Genomic DNA, 13,687 nt, shown 5'->3' on the forward strand with positions numbered 1-13,687 from the left:
GCGTTTTTTAACAATAAGTGTGAAAAGTTATTGCGATGCTTTTGATATAAGCTGAAAAATCAACTGTTGATTTGCAAACTCAAAGCTTTCCGTCTCTGCTTCATATCCGCACTCGTGCCGCGTGTTTTCGCCGGTATTAAAGGTGGTAAAGGGTGAATTTGAAGCGGGAGCACGCGCGACTTGCATCTCAATTGGGGTTTTATGCTCAGATCTGGTTGTTCTGACGGACTGCGGGTGTTTTTCAGCACCGCGGACAGCAGCGCGCAGTGACGCCGCCGGAGAGCGCGCCCTGACAGGGAAACTCCTGCATAAATACCGCTATACGGAGAACGCGCATTCTGGTCTGGAAGTGCTCGCTAAAATTCGTTCAACCAGAATTAATACGAGGATATTTTAATAAAATAGCCTATCTAAAACAATAGTGATATTAAAAATATTGTAAAATAAGTGAATTCGAGTGAATAACCTGTCCTCTTGTGAGTGTTTTTAATGATGATGGTTAGTGGTTTTATTTACGATGTTTTATTCTTGAATAAATTATAATATTTGATAAAACAACGATGCCTAATAGAAAATCTGTAGTAAAAACATTTAAATTAGCTATTTTTTGTTACTTTAAGATAAGATATTGACTTATTACTAAAATATTAGGATGTTATTAAAATATTGAGCGTTTTGATGGTATTATACATATTTTTTACAATTTAATAAAGATGATGATGATAATGTCGATTATAAATTACTTTGTTTGCATTACACAGTTTAACAAATGCATTGATAATGATGATTTAATATTGATTATATTTTTTATCAGTGAAAATTTCCGAAAATATAAATAAATATATTGTAATAATAATAATAATAATAATAATAATAATAATAATTATTATTATTATTATTATTATTATTATTATTATTATTACATTTAGTCATTTGCTTTTATCCAAAGTTTTATTATCACCAATGTTAATTATTTATTTTTAAAGCATGTAAGATCATATATATATAAGGGAAGCGTTAAATATCAGCACTAGCAGACAGTGTTTAATATCAGCTTGCGTGTGTGTTGCAGGAAAGTTTACTGATTTCCCTTCAAACATCACTGCGAGGGAAGGACAGAACATCGAGATGGCTTGTGCGTTTCAGAGTGGCTTGACTTCGGTGTATTTGGAGATCCAGTGGTGGTTTATTCGCGCTCCAGAGGAACTGATTACCAGCGAGGAGGATGAGGACCAACCGGAGGTAAGAACCAGACTTTCTGCAGGGGTTCAGGAAGGGTTAATTGTTGGTAACGTCACTCCATCACTGCTCAGCCAACGGGAGAATCTGCTCTTTCTGAATCCCCGCTTGACGCACTTCTGATGTGCATGTTTCATCCTCCCACTGCTGATATATAAGCTGCAGCTGACGTGACGGCGCTGCTTTACTACTGATGCTGCGCTGTCTGGGGGTTCAGCTGCTGCTGCTGCAGGTTGTTTCAGGCTGTCCTTCTGAGAGGAGTGTGTGTGTGTGTGTGTGCATGTGTGTGCACACACACACACGAAGACATACACACATACACATGCGCACACACACATATACATATGAATGCATGTGCACACACAGTTGAATGCACACATACACAAACATACTCTATATAGACACACATACATACACATGCATGCACAAACACACACAAACATACATATGAATGCTTGCACACACACACACACACACATATATACAAACACAGACACACACACCCATGCACGCACGCTTACACACACACATGTATGCATGCATGCACACACATATACATTTGAATGCATGCGTGCACACACGCATGCACACGCACTTACACATGCAAGCATGCACGCACACTATATAGACACACACATACACAGGCATGCATGCACACACACAAGCACACACATGCATGCACACACATACACATATGGATGCACACATATACACACATGCACACACACACACACGCGCGCACACACATACAAACACATACAGACATAAACACATGTACACACACACTCACACACTTACATACACACACATACAAACAGACATATACACAAATGTATGCATACACACTCACAAAAACATTGACACATACACACATAGAGACAAATATACATAGATACACACACACACACAGCATGATGTACTCATGAAATACACACATGTTTAATAATCCTACTTTATTCATCAAAAGATATTTGAACAGATCGTGCAGATGTCTTGCTAAATAATCCAGTGTTGGAGCGGTTTATTTTAGCTAGAAGGAGTGTGTTTGCTATCTTAATGCCTGCAGTGCACGCTGTTTAGCTCCTGAGTTGTGTTGTGGATGAAATATAAGCTGTATTATAATCATACCTGACAAAAGAGGCAGACGGAGATGTATTTACAGTAGATTTTTGTGGGATTAACATATTTATAAAGCTCAGGCAGGAATTATTATCAGCCTCTGCATGAACAGAAGAGTTTTGGGTGTTGATTAGCTTCTTTTTACTCTGAAGAAATGACAGAAAGAGCAGAGTGATATGACACAATGCATACATGTGCGTTAAACACATTATACACACACACATGCATACACACGCGTTTATTCAGCAGTTTACATGTGTTTCTTGCCTCATTACAAACATGCGCAGCACATTTATCAATACACACATTCAACCAACAATATATAGATTTAAACTGACCTACTGCATCTCCAGGGTGGAGCTGAACACATGTGTAAGACATTATAATGTTCTCCAGCTCTCTGAAACTGACCCTTTCAGGCTTTGATCCTAATTGTGGTGTTTTGGTGACTGTCCTTTTAAATGCAAATGAGATTGTGCTCTTTTCAGAAGAGGGCGGGGCTACAGATACACCATAGTGACAGTTGTAAAGCAGCAGTGTGTGTGTTGTGAGTGCTGGTCAGGTGGTCATGTGTGCTTCAGTGTGAGTGTGTGTGTATCAGTCTATGTGGCTCCTGTCGCTGTTCATCTAGAACTCCACATCTATAATCTTCGTAGTCTATGCTGACATTATCTTCAGCAGCTCAAACACTCTAATGGCTAATGGACAGACGGCTGCTTCTCACTCAGGCCTGCTGTTTATGCTAATGAGATGGAGAGATGGGCACTAGTGGGCGGGGCTTTCCCCCTCTGATGACATGTACAAAGGGAGAATGTCAATCAAATTGTTTCATTCATCAAGTCTGATTAGAACAAACACACACACACACACACACACGCACACACTGATCAGACTGATCAGCTGTTGTGCTGACGGGTGTTGTCTTTCAGTCTGCTTCACACTGAATGTAATTTAAGACCCCTGCGGCTCTGACAACACTGGTTTTCTGAAGGACAAACCACTGATCTGAGGCCTGTGTTGAAGATGGGTGTGTGTGTGTGTGTGTGTGTGTGTGTGTAATTTGACATGAGTCCACAAGAGTGTGTTCTCTTTGGGCTCTGTTTTAACGATCTAGGTGCACAGTTTAAAGCACATGGTGCAAAAGCATTAAGAGCATGTCTGAATCCACTTTTGCTATTTTAAGGGTGGAATAATACACTCTGTGTGCGGCGCATGGTCTAACGAGCTGGGCTGATTCTCTTAATGAGTTCTGGCTGTGTTCTGAGCATAACCTGCATTAAACCAATCACAGTCTCGTCTCTCATTCCCCTTTAAGAGTCAGTTGCATCGCTCTATGGTGCGTTATTATTAACATGGCGACTCTGCAAGAGTAAAAGCTGAACGCTTCACTAGTGAGAACACAGTTAAACAGAGCATCTGCAGCGCGAGGATAAAGAACGAGCCTCCTCCATTCAGCCTCTTTACTTTACTCCTTTACTTTAGTGAAGAAGCGGTGGAAACTCTCTCCACTGAACACATCCATCAGCTCACATATTTAATCTCCTTTGTTAAACACAGAGATTTGCTTCAAAACTGTTTCTAAATTCAGTTCTAATCTCCAGCAGAGGAATAAATGAGCAATAATAATGAAGTGTGCTCAGAAAACTGAGTTATATCCAAACACACGTCCTGTTCTTATCCACATATGCTGATGCAGACGCCTCCAAAACCCCACAGCTGGACACATCTACACTTGTGTTTATTATAAATCTGCAGATAATCAATAATACTGATCAGAATAATCACATTATACAGATGCAGATCAACATCAATAAACTGAAGAAGCCCCCCGAGGTGAAGAAGGCATGAGGCAGTGTGTTTATATTAAATAATCATTTCTGGATCATTTTAATCCTTTAATTGTGTTCATCTGTAAAGATATGTGTGTGTTGCTGATCATCCTGTGTGTATTCAGCAGTGTGCGAGTGTTTAAGGTGCATAACTAACACACTCTGCTGGAGTTTAGAGCAGCTTTTAGTTGGTCAATGGTGCTGTTGGTCTATTTCAGTTCCTCAGACTAGCTGCGCTCCAATAATGCACCTTAACACACCTCCTCTATAGACCAGCACACACATGAGTCCACAGAGTGGCACAAATGGATTTATTATTTAAACAACGTGGAGCAAAAGTGAAAATTAGGGTTGTGCTGGTCTGAAAACAGCAATAAATCACACCACACACGTCTTGCACCTTATTGCACCGGGTGTATGATAGGACCCTGTGTGTTCAACTACAAACCGTTGTGACAAATGAGTCAGAGTGTGTGTCGTCACATGATTTCTGGCTCATGTATGAAATGAAGATGACTAGGCATAAGATTCTGACAGTATGATACATTATTAATCATTTTTGTAAATTACACAGTGTTTAACCTGAACGGTTATCGTCACATGCCCTGATGTTGACGTGTGTGTCATGACATGCCTGTGTGTGTTGTGAAGTGTGTGCAGATGCGGAGGTTTGTCATCGCCAACATCAAACGTGTTTATTTTTCTGCCTGATGGAGGTGTTTGTGTACAGTCGGATGGAGAAAGTCTCTGTTTGTTAGTGCTGTGATTGTGAAAGCGCTGTTGTTTCATCCTCCGCGTGCTGTCAGGCTTTGATCCAGCAGATCTGTCACTGGACGGAAAATCTGGATTCAAGATTTTGTTGATTGAATTTTATGCATCTTCTGTATATGTGTAGCTGAATCAATATCTTTATTTATTTATTGAGTGTTCAGATGCTAGTATTTTTGGCGTCATCATTGTGTGTATGGATTATTAACACTATTATCAACATTATTAACCCTCCTGTGCAATTTTAATTCTTTTTTTAAATGTTTCCCAAGTGATGTTTAGCAGAGCAAGAAGATGTTGACAGTATTTCCTACTATATTTGTTCATTTTAAGAAAGTCTGTTTTTTGTTTGTTTGTTTGTTCGGCTGCAATGAAATCAGTTTTAATTATTATTTAAAAATATTTTTAGGGTGAATAATATCAGCCCCCAGGGCGTCTCGATGGCACAGTGGGTAGCACAATTGCTTCACAGCAAGAAGTTCTCTGGTTTGAGTACCAGCTGGGTCAGTTGGCGTTTCTGTGTGGAGTTTGCCCCATGTTGGTGTGGGAAAGGCATCCACTGTGTAAAATAAATGCTGGAATAGTTGGCGATTCATTCAGCTGTGGCAACCCCTGGTGAATGAGCGGAAAAGCCGAAACGAATCTGAATAAAACCAGCTAAATAGGGCTCATTAACTTTTATCAGTTAAAGTTTTTAGTAACTAATAAAGTTATGATAACTAATTACGTTAACGTTTCTGATGTTGATTGAAATGCAGTAATGTGCTTTTGTAAAGCTGATTTGAAACAATAATTATTGTGAAAAGCACTAAACTGGAACTGAACTTCTGATCAAGCGCTGGATGGAGTATTGCTGCATTAGTGCACAGCAGAGCCTGGACAATCCTCCCTGATATAAACAGCAGGAAAACACTCTGCGTTTTGCCGTCAGCAATAGTGATTATCCAGCATGTGGATGGAGAGATGCTCATGTCCATTATCTGCAGCTCATCGTGTCTATCAGGACCAGCGCTTGGATTATTATTCACACTTGTCACCGATGTCTTTTTGTAGGACGTCTCATTTTTGATAGATTTCCGCCTGCAGCATGATATTCACTAACTATATTCTGGTCAAGTTTATGAGTATAGAACATTTCACACTGAGTATTGTTCCAAAAAAAGCTGTGTGTTATTTATTCATTCATTTTCTTGTCAGCTTAGTCCCTTTATTAATCCGGGGTCGCCACAGCGGAATGAACCGCCAACTTATCCAGCAAGTTTTTACGCAGTGGATTACCTTCCAGCCGCAACCCATCTCTGAGAAACATCCACACACACATCCACATCCACACACACACACACACGCTCATAAACTACGGGCAATTTAGCCTACCTGATTCACCTGTACCGCATGTGTTTGGACTGTGGGGGAAACTGGAGCACCCGGAGGAAACCCACGCGAACGCAGGGAAAACATGCAAACTCCCCACATAAACGCCAACTGAGCAGAGGTTCGAACCAGCGACCTTCTTGCTGTGAGGCGACAGCACTACCTACTGCGCCACTGCCTCGCCCCAGCTGTGTCTTATTACCTTGCAAAAAAAGCGGAAAAGGAAAGACAAGGCAGCACGGTGGCTCAGTGGCTAGCACTGTCGCCTCAGAGCAAGAAGGTCGCTGGTTTGAGTCTCGGCTGGGTCAGTTGGTGTTTCTGTGTGGAGTTTGCATGTTCTCCCCATGTTTGCGTGGGTTTCCTCCGGGTGCTCCTGTTTCCCCCACAGTCCAAACACATGCGCTATAGGGGAACTGATCAACTACACTGGCCGTAGTGTATGAGTGTGTGTGAATGAGTGTGTATGGGTGTTTCCCAGCACTTAATTGCAGCTGGGAGGGCATCTGCTGTGTAAAGCATAAGCTGTAATAGTTGGTGGATCATTCTGCTGGGCGACCTCTGTGTAGTGATGTTTGGACTGTGATCTTCAGTGTTTTTGTTAGAGTAGTTCATCAGTTTTGTCCTCAGTACTGACTAATCTAATGTATCTGCACTAATATATCACTGTAAAGCATCCTGGAGGAAATATTACTGTAAAAGAGAGATCTGTGAGGGGTACACTCAGCAATCATAAGATGTCCCTCCTAGTCTGAGCAGTTTGTTCGTGCTTTTCTTCTGTTTCCGAGGTGTTTTTCACACCTCGGCACTGCTGACAGGTGAACATGAACAGGGAAAATTAGACACTGTCAGACGTGAATCACCTCAACATGTTTTTATCATCACTGCGCTTTTGTGCAAAGATGACTAGCCATGGCAATACATCAAATCACACAATTACAGCTGCTCAGCGCACATTCACACTGGCTTTATTCAATCGGGAGACACGTTGAGCCTGAAACAATCGAAATGTCAAGATTTGGCTGCATGATGTGACGTGTACTTTGGGCACTTTTGCAGTTTTATAATGACCTGTCAGCTAAAGAAATGATGCAAAATAAACATATAAATGCTCAAAAATCATTAGTGTGATTAATAAAGAAACATTAGAATGTGTGTAGATCATCTCATCTTAACAGCATGTGTTTTTACGCCTTTCTTCATTTCTTCTTAAATGGTTGATTAATTGGGGTGGCTCAGGGGTTAGTGTCCTCACAGCAAGAAGGTCGCTGGTTCGAGTCCCGGCTGGGTCAGTTGGTGTTTCTGTGTGGAGTTTGCATGTTCTCCACGTGTTGGCGTAGGTTTCCCCTACAGTCCAAACACATGCGCTATAGGGGAATTGATCAACTAAATTGGCCATAGTGTATGAGTGTGAATGAGTTGTGTATGGGTGTTTCCCAGTACTGGGTTGTGGCTGGAAGGGCATCCGCTGCGTAAAAAAATATGCTGGTTAAGTTGGCGTTTCATTCCACTGGGGTTACCCCTGAATAATACAGGTAATAAGCCAAAAAGAAAATGAATTAGTTAATGAATTTAATAAAACTTTTGTATTATATTATATTATATTATATTATATTATATTATATTATATTATATTATATTATATTATATTATATTATATTAAAACACTTTAATGTATTAGCTGCAGATTTGCAATCTTTACAGTGTGGTGTCAGAATAAAAAAACGCTCTAGTTATGTGCACTAGTGTTTTGGGAAAATACTATAAGTACTTTGATCTGTGGTGATTCTACAGTTGCTATGGTAACACAACAACAATAGTAAGTGATCTGTTGTGGTGATTCTACGGTTGCTATGGTAACACAACAACAGTAATTGATCTGTTGTGGTGATTCTACAGTTTCTATGGTAACACTTCAAGTATAATAATATAAACAGTTGACCCTGTACTGCAGTTTTGTACAACTACAGGATACAATAATAACCATAACAGTACAATACATCACAGTTTGCCATTGTAAAAACTGAAGTATACTACAGTATAAATTACTTTTTCAGGTCACTACAGTTAACACTACAGTATGCTAAAGCATTCATTAAGATTTGTAAATACTGTAATGCATACAGTGTAATATCGTACTATGGTTTAAAACACTACAGTTTTTACCATAAATTACTAAAGTATTTTTAAAGTTTCTATGTGTTGTTTCATATATGATGATTATATTGAAGGAAATCTGAGATGCGAAAGCTTGTAGTGTGAAGTGGACGCTGACATGGAAGTGTGGATCCAATTGCAGGTTTATTCAACAGAGAATGGTGAGGTGAGCAGCAGTCAGCACAGGAGCAAACAGACATGTACAGGCAAATCCAGAGTCATGCTCATACAACAGGTGTAGGGTCAAAAAGGCAGGCAGCAGACAGAAGTAAACAATAAAACAAGGCAAGGGTCTAACATGGCAAGGAAAACGGGTCACAGTTCACAGTACAAAACTCAGCCCTGATGCGTGTGTGTGTGTGTGTGTGTGTGTGTGTGTGTGTGTGAGTGTGTGTGAGTGCTGTTTAAATAGTCTGCAACGATCCTCTGGCTGTGTGTGTGTAATCAATCGTGATCCGAACAGGTGTGTGAGGGGGGCATGACTGGATATGTAGTCCATATAATGACGGATTTGTAGTTCTTTAGTGTTTATCAGAGATCTGCAAGGATTAGATCACTGGTGATTGTGATAAAACTGCAAACTGTGACACATTTCTGAGTTTTGCTATTCCTGAAAATATAAATCTAGAAACACAACTGCAGGAAATAAAGTAAAAGTAGATTGATCTTTTTAAAAGATGAATAATATTAAGATTTAGATGGAGATTAAGATAAATAATCAGTGGTGTTTCAGACAGGAAAATAACACAGATTGCACGTTGACTATGATACAGAGGAATTGACTGTATAAATGAATCGTGACTCATTATAGGCAGAGTTGGATGTTTAGTATGGAGCGCTGGCAGATCCTGCAGTCCTGGATCCAGCGCTGCAGCTCTCACACTCGTGCCAAACACAATCTAGATATATAAGAGTTCAAAAGGAACGTGTCAAGTGTTATTAATGCGCAATAATGCTGTGACATACGCTCCCATCCAAAAGCTCAGGGTCAGCAGGAGGAACGAAAGATGCTTGTTTTGAAATCACCATTAAATCATCTTTTTTTGTGCAGCACAATTATTTTCAGCACACAGTAAGAGTTTGGTCATGTAACATCTTTAGGAATGGAAAGACAAATATAATAAGCAAAATTAAGAAATATAAGAATAATCAAATCATTTCAGTGCAATTTTATATTCTTTACCTTTTTCCCCAACATTATTTTTGTTGTACTTATTATAGGGCTGTGAACTGTTTTTGTTACATTAGGTCCAGTTTTGTCTTTATTACTGACTAATCTAATGAATTTATTTATTTATTTATTTATTTATTTATTTATTCATTTATTTATTTATTTATTTATTTATTTATTTATTTGTTTGTTTGTTTGTTTGTTTGTTTGTTTGTTTGTTTTTCATTTATTGATTAATGAATTTATTTATTTATGGAAGAAGGGATTTATTTATTTATGTATTGGTTTGTTTAATTGTTTTTTATTTATTTATGAATTAATCAATTAATTAATTTGTTTGTTTGTTTGTTTTTCATTTATTTATTTATTTATGAATTTATTTATTTATGAATGAATTTATTTGTTTGTTTGAATTCATGTATTTATGTATTGGTTTGCCTTTTTGCTTTTCATTTATTTAATTATTAATAAATTAATTAATTAATGATTTTTTTTTTGTTTATTGTTTATTTATCTATGTATTTATTAATGAATGAATGAAGGAATTTGTTTGTTTATAGATGAATGAATGAATAATTAATTAATGAGTTTGTTTGTTTATTTGTTTTTTTTTATTTAACTATTTATTTGTTTATCAATATATGAATGACTGAATTTATTTATTTATAAATTGGTTAATTTGTTTTTTATTTATTTATTTATGAATCAATCAATCAATCAATTAATCACTAAATCAGTACATTTATTTATTTATGGGTAAATAAATAAATTAATTAAAGAGTTTGTTTGATCATTATTTATTTATTTATCTATTTATTTAATAAGGAATTAATGAAATAATTTATTTACTTGTGAATCAATGAATAATGAATAAATAAATTAGTTTTTTGTTGATTTTTTTTTATTTATTTAACTGTCTATCGATTTATTTATTAATAAACGAATGAATGCATGAATGGATAAATTTATTTGAATTGGTTTGTTTTTTTGTTTTTCATTTATTTTTTTATGAAATAATGAGTCAATCAATACATTTATGAATTTATGGATGAATAAAATACTGAATGACTGAATATGTTTGTTTGTTGTTTATTTATGAATAAATAAGTTTATTTAATTATGAACCAACAAACAAACAAATTAATGATTGTATTAATTTATCTTTTTATTTATTTATTTATTTATAGATGGATGGATGGATGGATGGATGGATGAACAAACAAACAAACAAACAAATGAATGAATGAATGGAGATATTTTATATCTTGTTTTGCAGTGTAGGGTTAGTAGTTTACTCTTCGTGGCAGTGCTTGTGTTGTTGTTAGTGTGTGTCCTGTATGAAATGTGCTTCTTCACATTTGTGAGTTTCCGCTTGATCACTGCAGAGACTCGGAGCAGACGTCTGCTGTCCACATTGATCTGATCTCAACACAAACCCAAAATCTCTTCCTCCAGTTTCTGCTCCAGTCCTGACCAGCGGCTGCTTGCGTGACAGAACACACTCGCACTCATTTAGCCTTCATTTGCAGCGGCAGCAGAAGGAGTTTCATCACTTTAGATTTGACTCAAGTGTGTGTTTTTCTGAACGGACAGCACTGAACACACTCTCACTGTGAGGACAAACTAATGTAAAATCCATACGCTGAGCTCAGCCTGTGTGCTTATAGCATTACCTGCAGATCACTGAAGAGCACACCTTACACACACTATCAGCCCTGCAGGTCAATGAGCGTGCGCATCCGCCACACACACCCACACATGCACACGGACGCACGCACATGCATATACATGCATGTACACACACACACATGCACATATACACATGCACACACTCACACACATGTACACGCGCACACTCACACACACACGCATGTACACACATGCACACACACGCACGCACGCGCACACACACACACACACACACACACATTATATCATTACTTGCAGATCCACTGAGTCACATGCATACACACACACAGGCATGTACATGCACAAATACACTCAAGTAAACACGCACCTGCACGCATACACACACACACACACAAACATGTACGTATGCATGTATGCACACGCATGCATGAGCACACACGTGTATTTACGCATGTACAGGCACGCACACATGCACCCACACACACACCTGCATGCGCGCACAAACATTCATGCATACACGCGTATACACACACACGCACAGGCATGTACATGCACTCAATATGCATGCACACACATGCATGTACAAGCACACACACGCATGCACAGACGTATGCACGCATGCGTCCCTTTATTAATCAGGAGTTGCCACAGCGGAATGAACCATCAACTATTACAGCATATGTTTTACACAGCGGATGTCTTCCAGCTGCAACGCAGTACTGGGAAACACCCATACACACACACTCATACACTACGGCCAGTTTAGTTCATCAGTTCCCCTATAGCGCATGTGTTTGGACTGTGGGGGAAACCAGAGCACCCGGAGAAAACCCAATCCAACACGGGGAGAACATGCAAACTCCACACAGAAACACCAACTGACCCAGCTGGCACTCAAACCAGAGACCTTCCTGTCCACATATGGGCCACAATCATCCTAAATAAACAGAGTTTGCTTTGAGTTTTAAAAATAGCCCCCTGACCTGTGATCAGTTCATGGTCATCTGTAAACAAACACTAGAGTCCAGAGCGCATTGTGTTCAGCAGTAAATGTGCAGTAATTGTGCGCTGAGCTTGTTAGCGAGTGTGTAATGACAGATATGGGAGTTGTGTGTCAGTTATTAGTGAGTGTTTACAGCACACAGCGTACGCTAATGAACAGCTTATTACCACTGTGACACTAGCGTCCGAGTAACATGATTAATGCTTGTTAAACTGCATTCAAATCTCAGAAGTCATAAATGTGTCCAGAAGCCGGTTTACGTGAAGCTGTCAGTGTTTTATTGAGACGGCTTTAGTGCTGTAGGAAACACATCAAGAGCAAACCACCGGGGTTTAAAGCTGGAGTAAGGCTCATTGTACTGTTTGTGTTTGCTTTCAACATGATTTTCATTAGCTACAGTTGTGTGTATTTGCGTGCGTTCGTGCGTCCTTGCGTGCGTGCGTGCGTGTGTGTGTGTGTTGTTTCTGGTCCCGCTGGGCTGTAGTTTAGCAGAGGAATGATGTGGCGATGACTGCGGTAACTCCTGCTACACTGGAGTTGATTAACAGCTGAAATTTCTGTAGTAATGCGATTAACTTTAAATGGGATTGTATTCTTTTAGAGGGAACATGAACACTGTAACTGGGAAGCAATCTCTGCGGTTTATTTTTTATTATTATTTATTTTATGTAAAATGCTTCAATATAATAATTCTATTTTGCAGGGATTTATTAAATTAATCAAAATGATCGAAAAAAGCCGAGATATAAACTGTTGAAACATATTTCTGTATTTAGCAAAGAGTCCTGGAGAAAAAGATGTATTTATTTATTTAGTTAATTGTTTGTTTGTTTATTTATTAGCTTATGTATGTATTTGTTTGTTTATTTATGTATTTATTTGTTCGTTTATTTATGTATTTATTAATTTATTTGTTTAATTATTAATTAATTAATTTATTTATTCATTCATTCCTTTATTTATTTGTTTATTTATTTATGTATTTATTCATTTATTTAATTATTACATTATTTAATTTATATGAAATGCTTTATTTTGCAGGGATTACTATTAATCAAATTTGCCAAAACAAGCAGATAAATAAATTGTAGAAATATGTTTCTGTATTAAATAAATGCTGTTTTTTTTTTTTGTTTTTTTTTTTTTAGAAAAAAATCCTGGAGAAAAATATTTGTTTATTTAATTAGTTATTTGCTTGTTTGTTTGCCTATTTATTTATTAGTTTATTTATGTATTTGTTTGTTTGTTTGTTTGTGTATTTATTTGTTCATTTATGTACCTATTTATTCATTTATTTATTCATGTATTCTTAATTATTTAATTATATATTTTTATAAAATGCTTTATTTTCAAGGGATTTATTAATCAAATTTGCCCCCCAAA

At 37.7% G+C, this 13,687-nt stretch overlaps 1 protein-coding gene across 3 annotated transcripts in view; it reads left to right on the top strand.

The window, feature by feature from the left end:
• Positions 1-13,687, top strand: part of vstm2a (V-set and transmembrane domain containing 2A) — a 222,427-nt gene that overhangs the window by 177,596 nt on the left and 31,144 nt on the right. For all 3 annotated transcript variants that reach the window (XM_073940338.1, XM_073940339.1, NM_001013328.1), the window contains 1 exon segment: positions 1,073-1,242. In XM_073940338.1, the coding sequence (XP_073796439.1) occupies positions 1,129-1,242 (114 nt within the window). In that variant the 5' untranslated portion in view covers positions 1,073-1,128.

Source organism: Danio rerio, chromosome 24, assembly GCF_049306965.1.
Source record: "Danio rerio strain Tuebingen ecotype United States chromosome 24, GRCz12tu, whole genome shotgun sequence".
Classification (NCBI taxonomy): domain Eukaryota; kingdom Metazoa; phylum Chordata; class Actinopteri; order Cypriniformes; family Danionidae; genus Danio; species Danio rerio.